Here is a 25,691-nt window from a genome sequence, read left to right as displayed (position 1 = left end):
ACACACACACACACACACACACACACCTTCTCAGGTTGTGACTCTGAATATTATCCTGCTGTTTCTGAGGTGTTGGCCAAACAAACGAAATATCTTCTTTCTTGCTCTTTAAAGTGTGTGCAGTATGAATTCGCCCATCACTTTGAGTCCAGAAATGTGTCTTCTGAATTTCTTTCACAGGAGTAGTTGTTTGGACCATTCTTCATTTTTCTGCTCATGGAATTCTTCAATTTCCTCTTTGGACAAAATAATGAGGGCTGTGGATGTGAAACATTCCACAACTCTCATAAAATCCTCAGTGCTCTGAATTGCAGCTGTACTTAGTCTGGAAAGATTGTTTTGTAGCACAGTGCTTTAGCAGGCCTCCTGCACCACCACAAGGCCCTTCCTGTGACCAGTAGCACTGTATACCCAGTCAGTTGGCACAAGCAACTTAATTCAAACAGCTGGTAACGATTTTTAAAATGACTAGGTGCACCATCAGAAATGAAGATGTCCTTCTCTGCCTCTGTTTGTTGTGGAAGAATTTTGTGCATTGCTAGCAAAGCATGTACTGAGTCATGTCCTGTGTCATCACTTATAACTGCAACACTTGTGGTTTTGTTTTGAAAATATGTCAATCCCATAAAAATTGAAACTTGGTCATTACTCCAATTATGCTCTTGTACTCCTTGTGGGAGAATTACAGACCATTTCTCAGCAAAATCGCAGTGAAGCACTAAACATACTTCTTCAGCCTGTACACACCCTTTCACTTCTGCAATGTGTTGTTGTTGCAATTTCTTCAGATGCTGGTGTGTTACTGCTTTCGCTGACCATTTACCAAGTTCATAAGTGAAACTGTGAAAGGCAACAGTTTTCTTAATTAGTTTATTTTCCTCCCATGTCACATATGTATTTCCTGCAGAGTTATCTGTTACACATTCCAGGCCAAGTGTCTGTAAAGACAGTCCTCCCATTCCAGGGCAGTCACCACAATCTTGAAACAAACATGTCTCTCACTTTAAGGCACAGACTACTAATGACTTCAAACGTCCAAGCAAGGTGTCATATGTCACGTGCTCCACAAAGTTCTTCAAAGTTACCACTCAAAAGTTCAAAATTCGCGCAGTAACACACATAGACAGACATCTCTAAGTGGGTGTGGAACTACCCACTTAGGTTGTAGTGCATAAAATTGTGATCTTCCAATATGTGAAGTTGTATAGTTGCTCTTATAAATTGCAAAAGTTTCTTTAATACTGCGAGTCATGTACCTCTTTACTTTCACAACTTTTTGACCTTCAACTGTTACAGGATGACCATAATAGGGATGTGGTTGTCCAAAGACTCCTTTTACAGACCTCACATTTCTTGACTTGTCTACCATGTACTTTGATACTGATTGAATGCGGTTCAGAATTATTTTCTTTGAAAATGTCTCTGGAATAATAGTTAAAACTTGCACCTTTTCACTGTAGGGTGCACAATATTCAACAGCTGAATTGATATTTGTGAAAAATTCCTGGCAAGAGGTTCAAGAGTGCTTTGGTTCATTTTCTTCTGAAGAGGGAGTTCCTACTTTGAAGAGTGTGGTCAGTTTTGCTGTAGTGTATTCATCCATAGCGTTGGTAATTTCAGTGCGCTTTCTTGATGCATAGAGCTTATGACTCGACTTTGCTGACCACAGTTTCTTAACAGCACTAATACGTACCTCTTTAGTTGAGTGATTCACGGTATTTAATTCTTCCTCTGTTGATGCAAAATCTGCACCATGAGAGGCCTCACCTTGTTCAGATAGTATCATTGTTGTTATTCTGTCGAAACATGTAGAACACAAAAAGTCGTCACTGGAAACATCTTCACTTTGAAACAGAGTCTTCAAATGAGAACACCTATTCCAAACCTGAACAAAGTCTGTCTTTTTTTTTTTTTCTCTCTCTCTCTCTCTCTCTCTCTCTCTTATATATAATTCTTTTATGGATACACAAATAGTCACCACTTTTCACTCTCCTGTGGGCTCAGTCAGAAGACATTTCAAACAGTTCTTTTCACAAAACACACTGCAACTGTGTCAACTGGCTAATTTCTCACTATAACACAGAACTCACTGGATAGTCTCAGATTTCTTAGAAGCCTCTTCAATAAACAAATTAACACTGAACAACTAAAACACAGACACTTGCAATGAACAACCACTACAAAAAAAAAAACCTGACAAGAAACTGCAACAAAGTTTAAGAAATAAATGCAACAAAGACAATAGAAATAAACATTATAACAGAGAAATTAGTAAGAAACAACTTCAGTGTAGACATACCTTACACTTGAAAGTTAAAAAAAATTATTTTTTAAAATAAAACCTGTTCAACTTAAAAGTGGGAGCTTTCCTTTTCAGGGAATGTAGAACTATATGATACTAATCAACAGAAAAACAATATTATGTAAGTCCAAATGGAGGATTTCTATGTAATCATGAAGCGATTATCATTTAAAAAAAAAAAAAAAAAAAAAAAAAATACTCCAACAAAATATCTAGAACTGTTCCAGAGATGTTTTAGAAATTTTTTCCGTAATTCGCATATTCAAAATGGTGTTCAGTGTCATTTGTGAGGTCTGTATCTCGGGGCAGGATTTTTTTTTTATTTATTTATTTGCTCCTGAATTTTAACATATGCTAAATTCAATAACATCCGAGACTATGAAGGTAACCAGACTACCTGAAATGATAAGGATTATGCCTTGTATGAACTGCTAAACTTCCACGTTTTCACTTCACTATACGTCAGATAAATATTTTCAGAAGAGTCATAACTCTTAAATTTATATTTTCTTCTTCAGAAACATGTTTCTTGCCTTTGCCAGTCTGCAGATTATATTATCTCTGCTTTGGTCGTCATTTTGCCCAAATACAATAACTCATCTACTGTTTTTAGTGTTAGTGCCTCATTTCGTAATCTAATCCCCTCAGCATCACCTGATATAGTTCGACTTCATTCCTTTACTCTTGTTTCACTGTTGTTCATATTTATCTTAATTCTCTTTTTAAGGCACTGTCTGTTCCATTGAGCTGTTCTTCCAAGTCCTTTGCTGTCTCTTAACAGAATGACAGTGTCACCAGCAAACATTGAAGTTCTTATTTCGTCTCCCAGACCTTTAATTCCTTCTCCTATTTTTTCTTGGTTTCTCTTCACTGCTGCTTCAATGTAGAGACTGAATAACATCATGAATAGATTACAACTGTGTCTCACTCTCTTCTCAACTACTGGTTTCCTTTCATGCCCTTTGACTCTTATAACTGCTGTCTGGTTTCTGTTCAAGTTGTGCATAACCTTTCGCACCCTGTATTTTAACCTTGCTGCTTTTAGAATTTCAAAAAGTGCTTTCCAGTCAACACTGTCCAAAGCTTTCTTTAAATCTACAAAAGTTACTAACTTAAGTTCGCCTTTCCTTAACTAATCTTCTAAGATGCATTGTAAGGACAGTATTGTTTTGTATGTTCCTAAGTTTCTCTGGAACCCAAACTTATCTTCCTTGAGGGTTTTGTTTTTCTGTAAATAATTTCAGTATTTTGCAAACATGACTTATTAAACTGATGGTACGGTAATATTCATGCCTATCAGCACCTGCTCTCTTTGGACTTGGAGTTGTTACATTCTTCTTGAAATCTGAGGGTATTTCATGCGTATCGTACATCTTGCACACAGGCAGATTAGTCTTGTTGAGGATGGTTCTCCCAAGGACATCAGTTGTTTTGAGGGAATGTCGTCTAGTCCAGGGGCAATTTTTTTTACCTGGGGGCTTTCAGTGCTCTGTCCAATTCTTCTTGCAGTGCCATATCTCCCACCTTGTCTTCCATCTACTCCCTCTTCCTTTCTATAAGAGTGCCATCAGGTTGCTCTCCCTTGTATAGCACCTCTGTGTATTTCTTCCACTTTTCAGCTACCCCTTCTTTGCATAGTACTGGTTTTACATCTGAGCTTTTGATAGTCATACAGTTCGTTCTCTTTTCTCCAACAGCCTCTTTAATTTTCTGGTTGACAGTACCTATATGAGTGTTATTGACAGTGGATGTCAAATTGATTCCATATTTTTAGGTTTCCGGAAGGCTATTGAGACTGTTCCTCACAAGCAGCTTCTGATTAAATTACGTGCCTATGGAGTGTCATCTCGGTTGTGCAACTGGATTCGTAGTTTCCTGTTGGGAGGGTGACAGTTTGTAGTAATTGACAGAAAGTCATTGAGTAAAATGGAAGTAATGCCAGATGTTCCCCAAAAAAGTATTATAGGCCATTTGCTGTTCCTAATCTATATATAAACGATTTAGGAGACAGTCTGAACAGTCCTCTTAGATTGTTTGCTTATGATCAGAACAAATTGCAAAACAATTTAGACAAGATATGTGTATAGTACAAAAAGGGCAGATGATGATTGTAAGTAATAGGTGTGATTGTCATCCATGTGAATATTAAAAGGATTCCTCTAAATTTATGTTACAGTATAAAACACACAAATCTGAAGGCTGTAAATTCAACTAAATACTTGAGTATTACAATTACAAATAACTTAAATTGAAATGATCTCACAGATAATGTTATGGGGAAAGCAAACCAAAGGCTGCAATTTATTAACAGAACATGTAGAAAATGCAGTGAAGTATTGCTGTGCAATGTGGGACCCGCATCAGATAGAATTGATAGAGGACACTGAAAAAGTTCCTTGTTTTGTATTATTGCAAAATAGGGGGGAGAGTGCTGTGGATATGATACACAAATTGGGATATCAGTCATTAAAACAAAGATGATTTTCGTCATGGCAGGATCTTCTCATGAAATTCCAGTCACCAAATTTGTTCTAAGAGTGTAAAAATATTTTGTTGGCACCCACCTTCATAGGACGGAATGATCATCGTAATAAAAAAAGAAGTATCAGAGATCGCATGGAAAGATATAAGTGTTTGTTTTTCTCTTGTGCTGTTTGAGAGTGAAATGGTAGAGGAAAAACCTGGAGGTGCTTTGATGAACCCTCTGCCAGGCACTTAATTGTGGATTGCAGAGCAATGATGTAGATGTAGATCTGTCTTTCTCATAGCTATACATGCTTCTGTAGCTTTGCGTTTGTCTTCTGGCCATTCCTGCTTAGCTTGTTTGCACTATCTGTCACTAATTTTTGGATTGATGTATTCTTTTTCGCGTACATCATTTGCTACATTTTTATATTTTCTCTTTTTATTAGTTAAGTTTAATATATCCCACGATATCCAAGGGTTTCTACTAGACCTTGTATTTTTACTTACTTGCTCCTCTGCTGTGTTCACGCCCAGAGCTTACGATTCATCTTCTACTGTATTTATTTCCCTTGTTTCAGTTGTTCCTTAATGCCGCATTTGAAACTCTCAACAACTGCTGGTTCTTTCTACTTATTCAGGTCCTGTCTGCTTAATTCCCTATCTTTTTGCAAATTCTTCAGTTTTAATCTACAGTTCATAACTATTAAATTATGGTCAGAGTTCACATCTGTCCCGGAAATGTGTTACAGGTTAAAATCTGGTTCCAAAATCTTTGTGTTGCTTTTATATATTAGCCTTAAACCGTCCAGTGCCTCCACGTCTCCTTCGCATATATAAACTTCTTTCATGATTAATAAACCAGGTGTTAGCCATGATTAAATTTATGCTCTATGCAAAATTCTACCATGTGGAGTATCTGTTTAATTGCTTTGCACCAGCCCATAAAGTCCCCCATCACTATTAAATTTTCCTTTCTGTTAACTATCTGAATTATTTCTTTTGTTTCATCTTTCATTTATCCAATCTCTTCATCATCTGTGGGAGATAGTTCGCATATAAACTTGTACTACTGTGGTGGGTGTTGGCTTCACATGTATCTTGGCTACAACAGTGGGCTCACTATGCTGATGACATTCTCCTGCGTTACCACTGTTCGATTTTCTGTTTATAACCCTGTATTCATCTAACCATAAGTCTTGTTCCTCCTGCCACTGAACTTCACTAATTCCCATTATATCTAACTTCAGTCTATTCATCTCTATTTTTGAGGCACACAAGACACCCTTTCTCAGCGAGGTCCTTGATTCAGGGGGGAAAGGAAAGAGGAGAGGGGGAGGGCAGCCTCCTCAACATACAACTTGTGAATTATTGACTATGGCAAAATCAGACGTATTAAAGCTCAATATAGAGGCTTAATAGCAGTCACTCTTCGTGCCCATGTTTTGTGAATGGAATAAGGCCTGCAGTGTATAAATGTGGATTTAGAAAAAGGTGCACGCTTCATTATAGGTCTGGTTAGCATTATGTGATTGAATGTACACTCTTTTGCTGTTTTTCAAATGACAGATTTAATTATGGATACAGCAAGATAGCAGAGAAACTTGATGTATAGAATCAGAACAGCAAGTCAATAATGAAAAATAGTCAGTGGAGAGATATCCAAATTACTATCAATTTTTAGAGGTTGTTTGGTACAAAACAGCTTTCATTTGTGTGCAGACAAGAGGCAGTTAACACTTGCTCCGTATACTAATGATCCAGTTAAATAAATTTATATGAGACACTTGAGTTGATTCAGTTGTGATTGTTTGCTAGTCAAAGATAAATGGTAGATGTCTCACTGGAAGTACAAGGCTGAAATGTTTGTGGTGTACTGCCTACAAGCATAGCAATAATATATGCTTTGTTTGTTATTTAATGCTTAATTATACCAAGACTCTCTTAATAATTATTGTATCCACCAAAGTAACCTCTGAGGCAAAAATTTATCAACAAATCTGTCCTTGTGTCCACTAATTGTGAAGTCAATTATACATGAATTTTGGTAAAAGACGAAGGGATAGTTCTGGCAATGTGTCCCAGAATAGTAGGCCTACAGTGTGTTGAACTGCTAGGTTTCTTATCTGAAAAAAGTGAAATTGGAAATACAGAGCATTTCAGATTCTCTGGCTTAGATTAATATGGTTTACAGCAGATATAATCAGAGTGACAGAAGGTAATGCTGGAATAGATTCCAGCCGCCATGTCTATGAAACGCACGTAATGTGATGTTAAAGTAGAGAAGATGTTTTTATGCTTCACTATCAGGACTTTCCTTAGACAATTCCTGTGTCATGGTAGCCAGTTGTATAAATGTATGCCTATAATAACTAGACACTATATTTTGTTATTAACTCAAATAAAAAGAAACTGGCAAGAAACAGGGACAATTAAGATATTAAATTTTACTGTTCTGTTTATATTTTATTAGTAAAAGACTTTCTGTTTATAAGACCTTTTTTCTCAATTATTATGATCATTCTGTAAAACAGTAGAAGCAGAGAAAACTTGACGAAATAAAATTCTATAATGTTAGACATTCATTTCATTGTTATTTGTTTTCAGAAAAACCAAAACTTCCAGATAATTATCAAGAAAGGACATGGGAAAAACTGAAAGAAGCTGTTATAGCAATTCAAACATCAAAATCCATACGCTATAGTCTTGAAGAGCTGTATCAGGCAGTTGAAAACATGTGCAATCACAAAATGGCATCTACTCTGTATGTTAATCTTACAGGTATGTTCTTGGATTTCTACCTATATATGTGTGTGTGTAATCTTGTACATTCATGTAAATTTATTGTTAAGTTGGAAACTATTCTTACCAAACAGCTCTCACAGAACAGCACGTGAAGGCAAATATCGAACAGTTCATGGCAGAATCTATGGACAGACAAATATTTTTAAAGAAGATGAATGAATGTTGGCAGTCCCATTGTCAGCAGATGATAATGGTTAGAAGTATCTTCTTATACCTCGATAGGACTTATGTTTTACAGAATCCCACAATCCATTCTATATGGTAAGTGAAATTTAGAAATTCAAATTAGATTTTTAGTGCTTCTTAAAAGTTAGACTTACGGAACCCCACTCTTAAATTACAAATTAAAATAGAATAAAACTTCCAAAATTCAGGAAACATGGGCAGAGAGTGATGCAGCTCTCCACGCTAGTCTGTCTGTGCAAGTCTTTGTGTCTCTACATAACTACTGCAGCCTACACCCACTTGAGGCTGATTACTTTAGTGGAGCCTTGATCACCCTGTATAGTGTTTATCCCCATACTTCCCTTGATTACTGAATGAACTATTGCTCGATACCGCAGGATATGTCCTATCAACTCATCACTTCTTTTAGTGAAATTGTAGCAAAACGCTTTTTTTTTCTCCCAGTTCAATTTAGTCTCATTATTATTATTATTATTATTATTATTATCTCAATCTTTCTACTTGATCTTCAACATTCTTCCATAACTCCACTTTTCAAAAGCTTCTGTTGTTCTCTCTTCAGCACTATTTATCATCCATATTTGACTTCCAAGTAATACCGAACACCACACAGATATTTTCAGAAAAGCTTTTCTTGCAATTTTCTGTCTTCTTTACTTTTGTCATCATGACATTTGGCTGCCCAAATAGTAAAACTCATTGAGTGCTTTTAGTGTATCATTTCTTAACATAATTCCCTGAGCGTCACCTGATTTATGTCACACTCTGTAAACTTTGATTATTTTATTCATATTTATCTTATAACCCCTTTTGAAGATGCTGTCCATCCTGTTCCGTAGATCTTCCTAGTTCCTTTCTCTCTTGACAGCATTACATTGTACTAAACAACATAGGTTATAGCCTGCAACTGTGTCTCGGCCTGCAACTGTGTCTCATTATTTTCTAAATTACTGTCTCCCTTTTATGTCCTTCAATTCTTAAAATTGCAGTCTGGTTTTTGCAAATATATCTCTGTGGCGGTGACAGGAAGGGCATTCAACAACTGTCTACCACGGATATTGCCAAATCTAGATTAATATGCTGACCCCATGAAGATAAGAGACAAGGCCAGGAGAAAGTAGGAAAGATTTACAGAATGTATTTCAGGTGAAAGAACCCCACACAATCCATGGTAAATGCCTTACATTCACCACTGAGTCAGTGATGGATTGGCTTTAATTTTCAATGTTTATTTCTCTCTTTGATTAATATTGCTCTTTTTTATATTGATTCCATAGGAATTATGGTGTGGCAAACTTTCTGTGTTACCCACATGAAACCGAATTGGTTACTGTGCTAAAAATATGAATTGTTCCTGACACTGTTACATACCCCATTACAGATATTTATTTAGGTAAAATGGAAGTCAAGATGTGCACCTTTATCTTAATGCTGTGTTTTATTTAGTTACTCAGTCAGTTGCCTCATCTACCTTCTGGTTTAGACTGCAAGAGACCTCCATCCGTTCATGTCTGCAGTCATAGCTGCTACCTTTTCCAGTGACAGCTGACCAGTGTTCCCATATCATTTTTGGTGCTTGTCATCCTTTGTTACTGTTCACCTGTATCTGCTTTTTTGTATCAGCAACTGATCTTTGACACTCTCTGGCCAAGTCTCATCCACTTCAGGTGTTGCTTTTGGATAATCTTCTCAATTGGCTTTGCAGTTTGCATGAGTGACTGTGCTTCCCACCCTGTCTCACTTTATCTGTTTCTCACAGTATTATGAAAAGGAAAGTTGCTTCTCATCGTATAGCGGAGATGCTGAGTCACAGACAGGCACAACAAAAACACTGTCACAAATAAAGCTTTCGGCCAGTAAGGCCTTCGTCAAAAACACACACACACACACACACACACACACACACACACAAATGCAACTCAACACTCAACTGCAGTCTCAGACAACTGAAACCACGCTGCCAGTGTCGTTTTGTTGTGCATATCTGCGACTCAGCATCTCCGCTATATGGCATGTAGCAACTTTCCTTTTCATAATATTGTTCCTTTCCATCCTGGATTTTCCATTGCTTGATTTTATCTGTTCCTCTATGTTCCATATATGTACATTAACTTTACAGCTGGACTCCAACATAATTGCTCTCACTCACAATAAAAAATCCCAGATTTAGAGCAACCTATGAAAACAGTATGAAAAGACTTGATTGCTACTTACACATGGAGGCACAAAAAAAAAAGAATTCTAGAAATATTTCAGTTTTCTGGCTGGGATGGGTAGTGGGAGTAAAGAGGCGGCAGGGGGTGGGGGGGGGGGGATAGCAGGGCAGGGGTGGGGGTAAAATCCTAATGCTGCCAGTGGCTGTCTAGAAGCTGCTATCGGTGGGAAGAATCCAGATGGCACATTCTGTGAAGCATTTGATAAAGTGAAGCACATAGTGTTTGCCAGCATGTTCAGCAACAGGCTGGTCCAGCTGTTTCATGGCCACAGTTGGCCAGTCACCACTCCTGTAGATAGACAGCTTGTTACTAGTCATGTCCACATAGAATGCGGCACAGTGGTTGAAGCTGAGTTGGTAAATGACATGGCTGCTTTCACAGGTAACCCTGCCTTTGGAGTATGAGATGCCAGTGACAGGACTGGAGTAGCGGGAAAATGTTGTGCGTCTAGGTCTATTGCAGGGATATGAACCATGAGGCAAGAGGTGTGAGCAAGGATGGAGTAGGGACAGACAACAGTATTGTGTAAGTTGGTGGTGGAATACCTCTGTGCGAGAATGCAAAGGATATTTCTCATTTCAGGGCATGATGGAAGATAGAAGAAACCCTGGTGGAGAATGTGATCTGTTGCTAGAATCTTGGATAGTACTGAGTTAAGAGAGAAGTGCTGCTTTGCGGCCAGGCAGTGGGTATGTGGAGATTGGTAGGTGACTGATGAGACAGGGAACAGGAAATCTGTGTCTGAACAAAGTTGGGAAGGTAATTTCAGTCTGCGAAGGCGTCAGTGAGACCTTTTGGCATAGTATTTGGGGAAGAACTGCTTGCCACTACAGATGTGATAATCAGGGGTGGCTATGCTGTATAGTAGGGACTTCTTCATGTGGAATGGGTAGCAGCTGTGGAAGTAGATGTGTTGTTAGTGGTTGGTAGATCTGATGTGGACAGAGGTACTGATGTAGCATTCCTTAAGGTGCAGGTTGACATCGTGGTAGATGGTTTGTTGAGCTGAAGAAGACCAAGCAAAGTGAAAATGGAAGGAGGTGTCGAGACCTGGAGGAATTCGAATAGGGTGTCCTCATCCTCACTCCATATCATGAAGATGTCAGTGAATCTATGAGGGCAGTTCAATAAGTAATGCAACACATTTTTTTTCTCGGCCAATTTTGGTTGAAAAAACCGGAATTTTCTTGTAGAATATTTTCAAACATTCCCGCTTCGTCTCGTATAGTTTCATTGACTTCCGGCAGGTAGCAGCGCTGTACGGAGCTGTTAAAATGGCGTCTGTAACGGATGTGCGTTGCAAACAACGGGCAGTGATCGAGTTCCTTTTGGCGGAAAACCAGGGCATCTCAGATATTCATAGGCGCTTGCAGAATGTCTACGGTGATCTGGCAGTGGACAAAAGCACGGTGAGTCGTTGGGCAAAGCGTGTGTCATCATCGCCGCAAGGTCAAGCAAGACTGTCTGATCTCCCGCGTGCGGGCCGGCCGTGCACAGCTGTGACTCCTGCAATGGCGGAGCGTGCGAACACACTCGTTCGAGATGATCGACGGATCACCATCAAACAACTCAGTGCTCAACTTGACATCTCTGTTGGTAGTGCTGTCACAATTGTTCACCAGTTGGGATATTCAAAGGTTTGTTCCCGCTGGGTCCCTCGTTGTCTAACCGAACACCATAAAGAGCAAAGGAGAACCATCTGTGCGGAATTGCTTGCTCGTCATGTGGCTGAGGGTGACAATTTCTTGTCAAAGATTGTTACAGGCGATGAAACATGGGTTCATCACTTCGAACCTGAAACAAAACGGCAATCAATGGAGTGGCGCCACACCCACTCCCCTACCAAGAAAAAGTTTAAAGCCATACCCTCAGCCGGTAAAGTCATGGTTACAGTCTTCTGGGACGCTGAAGGGGTTATTCTGTTCGATGTCCTTCCCCATGATCAAACGATCAACTCTGAAGTGTATTGTGCTACTCTTCAGAAATTGAAGAAACGACTTCAGCGTGTTCGTAGGCACAAAAATCTGAACAAACTTCTCCTTCTTCATGACAACCCAAGACCTCACACAAGTCTTCGCACCCGAGAGGAGCTCACAAAACTTCAGTGGACTGTTCTTCCTCATGCACCCTACAGCCCCGATCTCGCACCGTCGGATTTCCATATGTTTGGCCCAATGAAGGACGCAATCCGTGGGAGGCACTACGCGGATGATGAAGAAGTTATTGATGCAGTACGACGTTAGCTCCGACATCGACCAGTGGAATGGTACCGTGCAGGCATACAGGCCCTCATTTCAAGGTGGCGTAAGGCCGAGGCATTGAATGGAGATTACGTTGAAAAATAGTGTTGTGTAGCTAAAGGATTGGTCCGCCACTCGTGGTCTCGCGGTAGCGTTCTCGCTTCCCGAGCACGGGGTCCCGGGTTCGATTCCCGGCGGGGTCAGGGATTTTTCCTGCCTCGACATGACTGGGTGTTGTTGTGTCGTCTTCATCATCATCATTCATCCCCATTACGGTCGGAGGAAGGCAACGGCAAACCACCTCCATTAGGACCTTGCCTAGTAAGGCGGTGCGGGTCTCCCGCATCGTTCCCCTACGCTCTGTAAAGAAGCATGGGACTTCATTTCCATTTCAGCTAAAGGATTGGGGAATAACCTGGTGTATTTCAATGCTGAATAAAACAACCCCTGTTTCAAAAAAAAAAAAAAAAAAAAATGTGTTGCATTACTTATTGAACTGCCCTCGTAAACCATGTAAGGGGTTTAGCATTTGAGTTGCCATGCCGGTGCCCATTGCAACCACTGATTTGTTTGTTGGTGATGCCTTCAAAGGAGAAGTAATTGTGGGTGAGGCTGTAGGTAGTCATGGTGACCAGGGAGGAGATTGTAGGTTTGGAGTCAGGCGGACATTGGGAAAGATAGTGTTCAATAGCAGCAAGACCTTGGACATTGAGGATGTCAGCGTAGAGGAAGGTGGCATTGAAAGTGATGAGCAGGGCACCAGGTATTGAAGAAACAGGAAGTGCAGAGTGTCGGTGGAGGAAGCGATTGACGTCTTTTGTATTGGATAATAGGTTACAGATTACAGGTTGAAGATGTTGGTCCACAAGGGCATAGATTCTCTCTTTGGCAGCAGGGTAACCACCACAATGGGGCATCATGGGCAGTTGGGTTTGTGAGCTTAAGGAAACATGTAGAAGGTAGGAGGTTGGACTTTCCATTGTTACATTTGGAGCAACATTGAGCTTTTTTTCTTCTTCAGCAACTCTCTTCTGTTAAGGAAGTGTTCTGTCTAATTCCATTAAACAGATTCTATACATTCTGATGAGGCTTTCCAAGATTATTCTTCCATCTTTCCATTCAAATTTCAAGACAGGCGAAGTACTTAAATTTGGCTAGCCGTGGTAATGGTTTTCTATTCACTGTGATGCAGTGGCTTTCACCTCATGGTGCTATATAAAATAATATTAACCATTCATATTCATTACGTGGTCTGCATACTTACTATTAGCTTCAGTCTGTAAACGTTTTGCACATGATTAGTTAGCAAGTATCAATAAGCTAATCTTATAACTACATCCTGACTGTAAGTAAAATATTTTAGTTTGTATTTATGACAATTTACTAATATTCTGTGTTCAGCACTGTAATGAGGATGATACAGGTACACGGAAAAAGAATGAAATAAGAAAATAACAGATTGCTGTGTAGACATCTGGAGAAATAGGTGGCTGTTGCAGTTGATAAGAAACAAAGAAAATTGAGTGCTTGACCTCTTATTCACATCAAATCTATTTGAGACAGAATGCTATCTCAGTTGTGAGGGCAGGAATCAACCATGATCTGTTGAAATTGCAGTCTCAGCATTTGTCCAAGGTGATGTTGGGGGACTAAAGAATCGTTAATACAGGGCGTTCTGTTGGTGATCTGGGCCACACCATTCCAAAGCACATGACAGATTTCTTAACAATTCTAATTCAGCAGAACAACATAAAAAAATCACAGAAAGTCAAGTATGGTTGTCACATCAAGGAATGTATAATGGTCTGCTGGACCCTAATTCCAGTGTTTTCCTCCTATCTTGATTGTTTTACTGATGAAAAACGCAAAGAAGTAAACTACATAAATCTGGATTACTTGTAGACATTAAAATGTACAAAAAAGAAGAGACTTAATAATCTCTTTTGTCACTTTTGACAAGATCTTAAAACATTGAATGCACTTTCTAAGAAAACCTTTGCATACTGCAGATTTCTAATGCACTTTCTAAGAAACCTATGCATACTGCAGGTTTTAACTCAGAACCGCTATGCATGGTTTTTTTTTTTAAGAAATCATATGACGCAAGTAGTTATGTCTAAAAAAATCCTTGGGGATTGAAGTAAGATATCTCATAATAGAGCAGTCATAAAATACATAACATTCTACAGAGTTGATTGTACACATGCTCTTCATTTTAAGGTAGCAGCTGCTGCTGGGGTCATCTAATATTCCTTTTCTCCTCCGTTCTGTATTTGAAATACATCTCGTTCATTGTATGCAAATGATAGCTCAGTTCTAATCTAGATGACTTCAAGAATTTGATATAATATGTCTTATTGTAATTGAATGACAGAGCTCTTAGTGGTATTTTATAATGCCGTAATCATTTGCAGACCTCTATCTTAAGCCAATCATCAAACGAAGCTGAAGTTTTGCAGTTCTTGAAACAATGTAACACAAAGTATTTTTGGTGTAAATTCAAGAATTAATAGTAGAAGTCTCTTTAAGAACAGGTTATGCACTGCTGCTTCTCAGTATATTTGTTAATTGATAAAATTAGCCATAAGTGATATAGCTCTCTTTCAGACTAGTAGCTCAATTCACAGAATAAAACCAGGAATAAGTACAATCGTCATAAAAACTTAGTCACTCATTCAGGAACAAACGTTTTTCAGTAGTTTACCAGCAACTTTAAAAAGTTTTGTTAGTAATAATGTCCAGCTTAAGAGGATGTTAAGGATTAAATGGTGACCAACATCTACTCCATTGCCGAATTTAAAATGAGTCCTACATAATACCTAATGTAGTAAAGCAATCTGTTTTACCAATCCTTGTTAACCGTTTTCATTTTAAAGATAATTGGTTACTGTAGCTTAGGAATTAAAAGCTCGCCATACAAAATATTAGATACCCTCTTAGAAGAGCACACTGGTTGCTTTGGAATGGTGCAGATGGTGCATAACAGATATCAGACTGTCACGTGACCCTACCCCATGAATGTGATTTGTGACAGTGAGGTGGTGTGTATGTGCCAGTAAGTTGTACGCAATAGGCACATAAGATGGGTGGACATGGAGCCTTGATAGAATGACAGAAAAGAGGTACTGTGTTCAGACATGTTGGTAGCTACACTGTTAATGAAATTACCCCACTTGTTGGTGCATCAATAGACTGTGCAACGTATCCACGAGAAATGGTGCACCCCTTGCTGGGGTGGGAGAAAGAGTATCACGCCTTGTCAGTGACAAGCGATTTCAGGCCCACTGGAATTTCTGTTCATGTGGGTCCATCACAACTTGTTTCCCAGTGAACATTGCAAAGCTAAGCACATGCAGTGGACATTTGGAGTTGGGCACCTCGCAAAATATCATTGCTCACGGCGGCATATAAAGCTGCAAGTCTTCAGTAGGCCAAACACTTCAGTAGGCCAAACACTTCAGTAGGCCAAACACTTCAGTAGGCCAAACACTTCAGTAGGCCAAACACTTCAGTAGGCCAAACAGCACAGAAACTAGACAATAGTGGACTTGAGGCATGTAGTTTGGTCCACTAAGTTGTTTTTGCCTCTTTTGAAATGATAAAAGGTATAGCCAAATGAGATCTTTGACTTGCATTATGTAGATTATATTGTTAATTCAAGGTCCATGATATTTAGAGGATATTTTTCATACTGTGGCTTGGTGTCACTCATTGAGGTTAGCGTCGAGACAAACCAGGATGTTTCTTTCTTCTCCATCTTCATTATGTGTCTGTTGTGGACTGTCCCATTTTCCAAAATGACAACTGACTTGTTTATGGGGCTGCAACTGTACGTTCCTGGTTTGACAGATACTTAGGCACCCTATTGCATATCGAGCAGCTTGATCTTAATCCCACATAGAATGTCTGGGACTATTTGAAGCAGCGGATGAAACATAGAAATAAACATCACCACGGTTTAATAACTTTAGAGAATCTAACCATTAATGAGTGACTTCAGATGGATACAGGATACCAAAAGAAACTTCCTGGCTGTTAAAAAATGTTTGCAGGGTTGGTGCTTGAACCTGGTACCTTTGCCTTCCTTGGGGAAGGCTTGTATTGACTGAGCTGTCCAAGCACAACTTGTGATCTTCTCTCACGGCTTAATGTCTGCCAGTGGCTCTTCTTCTACCTTCCAAACTTCACAGGATTCTGGAGAAATGGCTTGACTGTAGCGTAGAGGATTGTTTTTTCCAAGTGTGCTAGTCCTGCAAGGTATGCAGTAGAACACCTGTAAAGTTGGGAAGGTAGGAGAAGAGGTACTGGCAGAAGTAAAGTTGTGAGGGTGGACCTTGTGAGTCTGGACACCTGAAGAAACTAGAAGGCACTCTTTCTTGCTGAATTGAGACAAGTGCCAAGGCTAAAGGCAGTGTTACACGGTGTTAGCGTGATTTCTTCTGTGAGAGAATTGTTTATCTGGTATGCTTATTATGTATCTTAGAGTGAATACATTTAAATGTTTGTGGGAAGATTTTTTTTAATTTCTGTGTAATTCCTGACTTAGGAGCTGTGTGAATACCATTTGCATATCAGAATTATTTTATTTTCGAAAATAATCTGTATGCCTTGATGTGTGTGTTGTCCTGTGGCCACTTGGTCAGTAAAATTGTTTTATTGTATTTTTTTCATCTGAAGCTCTAAGGCAATATGCCTAGTTTACATCAGCATATCAATTCTTTCGTAAATATGTATTATGTATTTTAATTTTATCTGACGTGTTCCTCATTTTTGAAAGTCTACTTCTTATGGATCCACAAAAAGAGTATCTGATCTGACCTATTTTAATAGTCTGTAATAATTATCTTCTATTTCTGTCCTCAGTTTAATAAAAAATAACGTGTGATGGGAAAACTTTGAACTAATTGTGTATGTAAAAATTGCATGTGGTTTCAGATACTAACAGATTGGCTGATCATTTACAGTGCTTGTCATCAAGTTACCAGCAGTTTTCATATGGTTTGACATTCTTTCTATGGCTGCTGTACGTAATACTGATAACATTCTCCTTTTGTTTCTTTACTAGGGATATGGGCCTAGACTTGTTCCGTCAGCACATAGTCTTAAACACTCTTGTGCAAACAAGAACTGTGGAGGGCCTTCTTATGTTAATTGAGAAGGAGAGGCAAGGAGATACTGTTGATAGAACACTATTAAAATCATTGCTAAGAATGCTATCAGATCTCCAGATATATCAAGATGCTTTTGAGAGCAAGTAAGTTTCTGAATTACTAAAACATTTGCATCTCTTGTACCTACTAGAATACTCTTTACTTGATGTGGGTTGTATTTAGAAAAGGAAAAAAAAGTTGCAAGTTCAGTGGAATTAGTAAGAAAGTACCAAAGTGATTGCTGGATTAGGAAATAATTTATAAAACACTCATAGGTTCCTAGCTGCGACAGACAGATTGTATGCTGCTGAAGGGCAGAGATTAATGCAAGAGCATGATGTTCCTGAATACTTAGCTCATGTTGATCAGAGACTCAAGGAGGAGATGGAAAGACTTATACACTACCTGGACCCATCAACAAAGTAAGTTTATTAAATATCAGGGTGGTACTTCAATTGGTGTGTTTTTTCTTGCACATGTTGTTTGTTTGAATACATTAATGATTTAATAAGGAAGATAAGAAGTGTTTGAAATAGCATTTTTAATTTATTTATCAAATCCTTAGGTGGCAGCTTATACATACAGTAGAAAAGCAGTTATTATCGGAGCACTTAAGCAGTATTTTACACAAAGGACTGGATAACTTGTTAGAAGAAAACAGAGTTTCTGATTTGACATTGCTGTACAGTTTGTTTACAAGAGTGAAAAATGGTTTAGTGGAACTATGTCTGAATTTCAATACATATATCAAGGTTAGTATTAATATTTATTTTAGTTGCTAGATATTGTCACTCTCTTTCATGTGTGCTTCGCATGTTGTTAAGTAATATTTTAATGTATCATTTAATGAAACTAAAAGAAAGTATAAACTTGTCTTTGTACAGACATATTTGCATTGCACAATCTAAATCAGCTGGTTCAGTTACAATGGCAATGCCATGTAAAGACAAGAGAGATATACATATTTTTTAACATATTGAGAGATAAAACATTTTTTTATTGTTTGCTCTTGAGGTTTGATGTAATATGTAGAGCTAAATTCTCTCAGTTATAGCACAAAGTTGTTCTAAGGATCGTGCTCATTCTTTTTAAATTGTGTATCATTCCATGTTGTAATCTTGTGATATCAGTATTCTGAACTTTCTATTCCTCCAAGGGGTTCAGGTTTTCGCCACTGGAATGCATCATTATCCTGTTTAAAACCAGTGGAAAAATACTCTGGTCGGAGCACAGAAAAGGTGAACATGTTCCTCTTTAAATGATTCTGACAGGAAAGTGGGGGACGAGCTACCCAATCCTCACTCCACCTTCCTCACCAAAAATTTTGTTATGCGAACATATCTACGCTCTTTTAATGCAGAAAATTCTAAATCCCCCCAGTCTGTATTTGTAGTCCAGCCCTCATACTCAGTGTCTGCTTCTCACTGCTACTGTCTGTGTATATTGTCTACCACACTGTCTTGTCCCCCCTCCCCCATCCTCTCCCATGCCCGCTTTAGATTTACAATACATCCCACTGCCACTGTCACCCTTCTTTTTTTTCCGTTCCCACTGTCACTGTCTCCACTATGCCTCAGTAGCTTAAAAATTCTGGGGTCTAACTTATGTTTCTCCTATAACAACGTTTAAAATTTTGCTCCAAAATGCGCCTTCTCGTATACCTGTGTTTTGTTTAGCTTGGTGATCTCAGAACCATAGCACTGACAGTAGAACCCTTGTCATGTATTAATTATATCAGTTAAAACTACACTTATGCCTCAAGCCAGATATTACGTGCATGGTTTATTTCCATGAGTATGGTGCATGATTTATTTCCATGAGTATGGTAACTTTGAACATATGGATCTCTGTCATGGATACTGAGCTCAAAAAATGTACAAGGTTATCTGAGATCATCATCGTTTGAACACATGGTAAAAATTTCGACAATCTGTCATGAATAGACATTATAGAAGTGGCCATTCCCACAATTTGTACTTTTTGTGCCTAAAAATCTTGATTTTTCAGGATTTTCTCAGGAACTACTCATGACAAAATGGTGCTTTTATAAGGTACCTAAGTTTTAATTTTGACCCTGTACTGCAGTACAGCGACAGTATGCCCATTCTTCTGATAGATATTCAAACAGTCTCTAGACCAAGGGGTATCCAAAACACTTGACCCCATATCTCTGTGATCGATAGAACCCGAGATATGACTGTGTGAAGTCACATGCAGCTTTTTAGAACATAGCGGTACTGATTTCAGATTAAGTGCATACAAATCTGCTCGCAGTGAACAAGTTTGATGTGAATTGCCAATAGGCATTGTTGTCTCTTCCTGCAAAGTTCAGTGGAATGAAATTAAAAACTAATAAGTAAGCAGTTGCAGGTGACCCACTGTATTGGTCACTGCTAACTGTAGTTCCTCAGTTCTGAGACTATAATTCCTCAGGTTTGAGAGAGGATGTGCAATGTTTGAGAGAGCATGTGGATCTTCGTGATGGTGAATGAATAGGTTTTTTAAATCAAAAAATTTTTGGTGAGCTTGGAAAAGTTCCTAAACACGTATTCAGTATTTTTTTCCCCTTCTTTCTGCTTGAACTGCCATATAAAAAATTCTTTTCACTTTGCCCAGATTTTTTTGAGAATGGTTACAGAAACAAAATGTTTCATTCACTACAAAATAATAGGGGAGAGGTATATCATTCCACCATTTATAAATTAATCTCAGTGGGTATGAAATATCAAAACCTGTGCGTCCTATGTAGTGTTTGCTGATGTGTGAAATATTCCTCCCACTATTCTTCCCAGCATGACCAATCTTGATAACAGTAATTAATTCATGAGAACTGAAAGTAATTAATTCATCAGAATTGCAGCATGCTATATGACTTCTATTTTGTTAATACTACAAAGTCACTACACTGCTCAGTAGACAACCATTCATGTTAAATGCTAATATATTTTCTTCTATAACATTAACTGAGGAGGAAAAACACTGTGTGTAAAATAACCTTACAAGACTCCTTCCAGTATGTTTAGTGAGCAAGGTTTGAGTCCATTCACTTTTTGGCCATACAGGGACATGTATCACGTATTAAGGTTAGCAGTGTTAAGTATGTAAATACAATTGAATTCAAATGTAGTTTCACAGTGTATGAGAAGGTTGTAACTTGGTTTTAGGTATAATTTCTGATGTAAACAAATGCATATATCAACTGCATGGGGAATGGTGCACGGCATCAGTGGAGCTAAAAGTAAGCGCATTATGCATATAAAAGTGGGAAAAAGGAGTTAAAAGTGACAGAATAAAAGTTATGTGCACCTAACTATTAACTAAACATAAGTGTACAACCAGAGAAACATAGTGGGTAAACGAATTTTAATTTTTGTGGGGCAGCTGCAGCATTCAAAATGCAGTCAACAAAAATGTTGTCTTGATAAAGATATTTGTATTAAGCCAGATGAAGGTAAGTAAAAGTCTGGAATGTCTTGGCATAAATTAAGCTAAATAAAAAGTGGCTAGTTGCTTTATTTCTTCAAGTAATTTAATCTATAGTCATGAAGTTAAACCACCATTATCTTGGATAAATCAGTGTCACTTCAGTCGTTCAATAAAAATCTACGTATTTGGAATCTGTGCACAACTGCTTCACTACTACCGATAGTGTGAAGATTAAGTTTTTCTGAATGTACGTATAAACTCAAAATCACGCATGCAAACATCTATAATTAGTACTACTTTCAGATTATGTGTAATCTGAATTGTCATCAAATACTACGCTTTCACCATCTGTAGACTCACCAAGGACTTTGTAAATCATTTGCTCCAAACATTTCTCCCATTCATTGCACATTTTGAACATGAAATCAACACAAAAGCACACAAAACACATGAAAAGGAGAAAAATCAGACATCAGTTAACGCCTATGAAGCAAGCGACAGTAACGAAGGTTTCATAAAACAATTTTTGCTGTGTTTCTGCTACTGCCACCTAGTGGTCATAGTAGAAACTACAAAGTCTGCTGACTTTATACATCTTTGTATGAATCGTAAATATATATATATTCGATAAAAAAAAAAGAAAAAAAACATTGTAAACAGCATGACATAGTACGTCTACTGCACATCCTCGTTTCCCACAGTCACTATAACATTACTTCAGCTGCACGTTAAGTGTAAATAATATTCCACATTTATGTACCCTCTAAGACACACCACAAAGGAATCATTGGAATGGGATGAAAATCAGTAGATGTGATGTACGTGTACAGACAAACAAATGATTACAGTTGCAGAAAAATTCGATAATTTGTTCAAGGGAAAGAGCTTCACAAATTGAGCCTGCCAGTAACATGTTGGTCCACTTCTGGCCTTTACACAAGCATTTATTAGGCTTGGTAATGACTAACAGTTTTTGCATGTTTCATGAGGGATACCATGTCACATTCTGTTCAGTTGGTGCGTTAAGGTTGTCAAAATCCCGAGCTGGTAGGAGGGCCTTGTTCATAATGTTCCAAATGTTCCCAGTTGGGGAGAAATTTGATGACATTGCTGACTAAGGTAGGGATGACAACCAATGGGTCCTGCTATTGAATGAAATGGCATTCCAACCATCACTTGTGGTTGTCGGGCCGTATTGCGAGTGACAGTCAGGTTGGTATCCCACTGCTGTCTGCACATCTTCAGCCTGCAATCTCATTGACTGGAGTAGAATTGACTTCAGTTGATGAGTCCAGCTTTGAATTAAGCCCCGATGACTTGCAAAGATGTGTCTGGAGGTGCACAGATAGTGGTGGGATACCAACCTGACTTGTCGCCTGCCATACGGCTCGCCAGCTAGAGGGATGGTCTGGGATGCCACTTATTTTCATAGCAGGACCCTTTTGGTTGTCATCTGCAGCACCCTTATGGCACAGCAGTAAGTCCCGTCATGGCAAGCCATCCTACGCTTACACTTCAGCAAGATAATGCCTGTCCATACACAGTCAGGTTAGGTTGCTGGGCCTCTCCCCAGTTGAGAACATTGGGAGCATTATGAGCAAGACCCCCATCCATTTCAGGATTCTGATGATCTGATGTGCCAGTTGGATAGAATTTTACAAGATGTGCCCCAGGAGAACATCCAACAACTCTATCAATCAATGCCAAGCCCAATAATTGCTTGCATAAGGGCAAGAGGGGGACACCAACACATTATTGACTTGCTCAGTTTGTGAAGCTCTTTCTCTTGAATAAAGCGTCAATTTTTTCTGAAATTGTAATCGTTTGCTTGTCTACATATGTACATCACATCTACAGATTTCCATCCTATTCAGATAATTCCTTCATGGTGTGTCTTTTTTTATTGATTTCGGAAAATAGAGCAACACTCTTATTTTATTTTGTTTTATGGATATGAATATGACCAAAGTTGGCTAAAAGTAGCTAATTCTCTGACCTATCTTGTGATTGTACCAGTAAATAAAGGTTTTTGAAAAGCCTCTGTTAATGTTAAGTTTTCTGAGATAGGGTAAGGATTTTTTGACAATTCAAAATTCTTACATGTTGGTGAACAAGGAACCATCTCATCTGGCAGCTACAGTTTGCTAGGAATTAATGCATTTTTTCTTTTGTGGTTTTATTTACAATTCGTCTCAATTTTTTGTTCAAGTGACATCGGGCTGTGGTCTTGCTGTGTAACAAATTACAGGTGATGATTACTGACAAATTTACGAGACACTGAAATATAAACATCTCACTGAAATTAGCTTCCCACTTAGTTTCAGCTGTTAACATGCTTTTAATTTGGTTAATCCGTCCTATGTTACCACATTTTTGTCCTTTCAATGTATTCTTGTATCATGGTGGCCATTAAAATAAATAAATTTTTTGTCTCAATACACTGTTGAATGCAGGAGCAGGATTGGGTAAATTCGCATCATATTGTTCATTCCACAAAATAAAGAGCATTTTTCCACCAGCTCCTTGTGCTTAAAAGCTTCTGTTAATCTGTGAATCGAAACACACCCCTCGTGCCCCCCCCCCCCCTTCCTCCCCCCCCCCTCCCCCACCCACCCAATACATACACAAGAAAGAAAAAAGGAACTTATAGGAAGGAGTGTACAAAGAAAACCTGATGTGTTTCAGAGCCAAAAGTTGATTTTAACTCTTGATTTTCTTTTAGAATCGTTTAATTAGCTAAATGTTGAACTATTGAAAGGTTTTCCAAAATGCAACGTTTTTGGTGGTGAAGACTGGTTTGATCAGCTCAGCACACAGGTTTATCCTGTGCAAGACTCTTCATCTGTAAATAACTACAGCAACCTACATTCATTTCTTTTGGACAAGTTGTGCAATAATCCTCCCCCCCCCCCCCCCCCCCCCCAGTTTAATTCAGTACCACCTCCTCCTCTTTTATTGATCTACGTACCTAACCTTAAGCATTCTTATCTGCCACCACATTTTAAAAGCTTTTATTCTCTTGAACTGCTTATTGTCCACATTTCACTTCCAAACAAGACTATACGTGAGACAAATGTCTTCAGGAAAAGACTTCCTTGCAGTTAAATTTCTTTTAGATATTATCAAATTCATCTTTTTCAGAAACACAATTCTTCCCGTTGCCAGCCTCTCTACTTTTGCTGTCATTAGTTATTTTGCTGCCCAAACAGCAAAACTCATTGTCTACTTTTAGTGTCATTTGTGGATCTTAATTCTCTCATCGTGGCCTCATTTTATTAGAATACATTCCAATACCTTTGTTTTGCTTTTGTTGATGTTCATCTGACAATCACTCTTTTTTTGCTATCTTTGCATTCAACCGATCTTCCAAGTCCTTTGCTGTCTCTGACAGAATTGCAATAGCATTGGCAAACCTCACAGGATATGCCTAAACTCAAATTTGCTTTTTAAATTTCTGATTGATTTCCTTTATTGCTTGATGTACAGACTGAATAACACAAGGGATATGTCACTATCTTACTCTCTTCTCAACCAAAGCATCCTTTCCATGATCCCTTCAGAATCTGAGTGTATTGTGGTCAGCATTGTCAGAAGTTTTCTCTAAATCTACAAAGCCTATGGGTGTAGATTAGACTTTCTTTAACGTATGTTCTAAGACAAGTCAATGGGTCAGTATTGCCTTGAATGTTCCTACATTTCTCTCAAACCCAAACTGATCTTCTCTGAGGTTGGTTTCTAGCAGTTTTCCATTCTTCTGTAAACAATTAATATCAGTATTTTGCAATCCTCACATTCTAAACTGACAGTTTACCAATATTCACATTGTTCAGCACCTGCCTTTTGTGGAATTTGAATTATTACATTTTTCTTGAAGTCTGATGCCATGTTTACATAATATTTTTCAAGATTTTTTGGTGACCACTCAATTGCATGCACAATTTCCTACTTTCTTCATTGTGTCCTAATATTCATGTTGATGTCTCAGTGGTAAATCCAGGATGGAAAAGTGATTTCCGTAATGATAGCAAATATAATCAGAATCATGTGAGGTTATAAGCATAGTGAAATGTGGTGAAGAAAGCTCTCTCTCTCTCTCTCTCTCTCTCTCTCTCTCTCTCTCTCTCTCTCTCTCTCTCTCTTTCTCTTTTCTTCTATTATGATTGAAGTTAAATGTGGAAGAACACAGATGGCCTTCTGTGAGTTAGCTTAGGTTAGTGTTTTTTAACGTCCCGTCAACAACGAGGTCATTAGAGATGGAGCGCAAGCTCGGGGTTAGGGAAGGATGGGGAAGGAAATCGGCCGTGCCCTTTCAAAGGAACCATCCCGGCATTTGCCTGAAACGATTTAGGGAAATCACGGAAAACCTAAATCAGGATGGCCGGAGACAGGATTGAACCGTCGTCCTCCCGAATGCGAGACCAGTGTGCTAATCACTGCACTACCTCGCTCGGTTCTTGTGTGAGTGCATTACCAGTTGCAGAGGGCTTTTTAGATACTTCACAGATATGTTTAGAATTGGAGAGCAGCATTGGGACAATGCAAAGACATTGAAAGCATAGTGACCATACCAGTTTTGTTTTTATGCCTGTCAACCGCTCAGCACAGTTATACAGAGTGTAATAACCTTTCCGCCTTCCATTATTTAAATTCCTTCTATTAGGACTTCCCAGTATTGTACACCAACTTCTCAAATAAGGTAAAGTGAATAAATAAACCCACTGGTCTTGTAAATTAAACAATATGTATTATATAGATGAAATAGTTTGAGAATGAGTAGCCTTTGCTAATGTTTATAAATATCTCTTTAAAAAAAGTAAAAGACTGGAAGAGATGGTGTAGATAATACTGGAAAGCCAGCAGTGGATCAAGAGAGACGCATTATCAGCAGTGGAGAAAGAGAAGA

The 25,691-nt window shown here is 38.5% G+C and overlaps 1 protein-coding gene across 1 annotated transcript in view; it reads left to right on the top strand.

The window, feature by feature from the left end:
• Positions 1-25,691, top strand: part of LOC124802320 (cullin-4A) — a 108,137-nt gene that overhangs the window by 23,322 nt on the left and 59,124 nt on the right. The window contains exons 2-6 of the mRNA XM_047263142.1: positions 7,373-7,546; positions 7,642-7,831; positions 17,278-17,466; positions 17,638-17,784; positions 17,928-18,114. Of these exons, the coding sequence (XP_047119098.1) occupies positions 7,373-7,546; positions 7,642-7,831; positions 17,278-17,466; positions 17,638-17,784; positions 17,928-18,114 (887 nt within the window). The remainder of the gene's footprint in view (positions 1-7,372; positions 7,547-7,641; positions 7,832-17,277; positions 17,467-17,637; positions 17,785-17,927; positions 18,115-25,691) is intronic.

Source organism: Schistocerca piceifrons, chromosome 1, assembly GCF_021461385.2.
Source record: "Schistocerca piceifrons isolate TAMUIC-IGC-003096 chromosome 1, iqSchPice1.1, whole genome shotgun sequence".
Classification (NCBI taxonomy): Eukaryota; Metazoa; Arthropoda; class Insecta; order Orthoptera; family Acrididae; genus Schistocerca; species Schistocerca piceifrons.
Note: the sequence above shows the minus strand (reverse complement) of the source record. Positions and strands in the feature narration are given on the sequence as shown.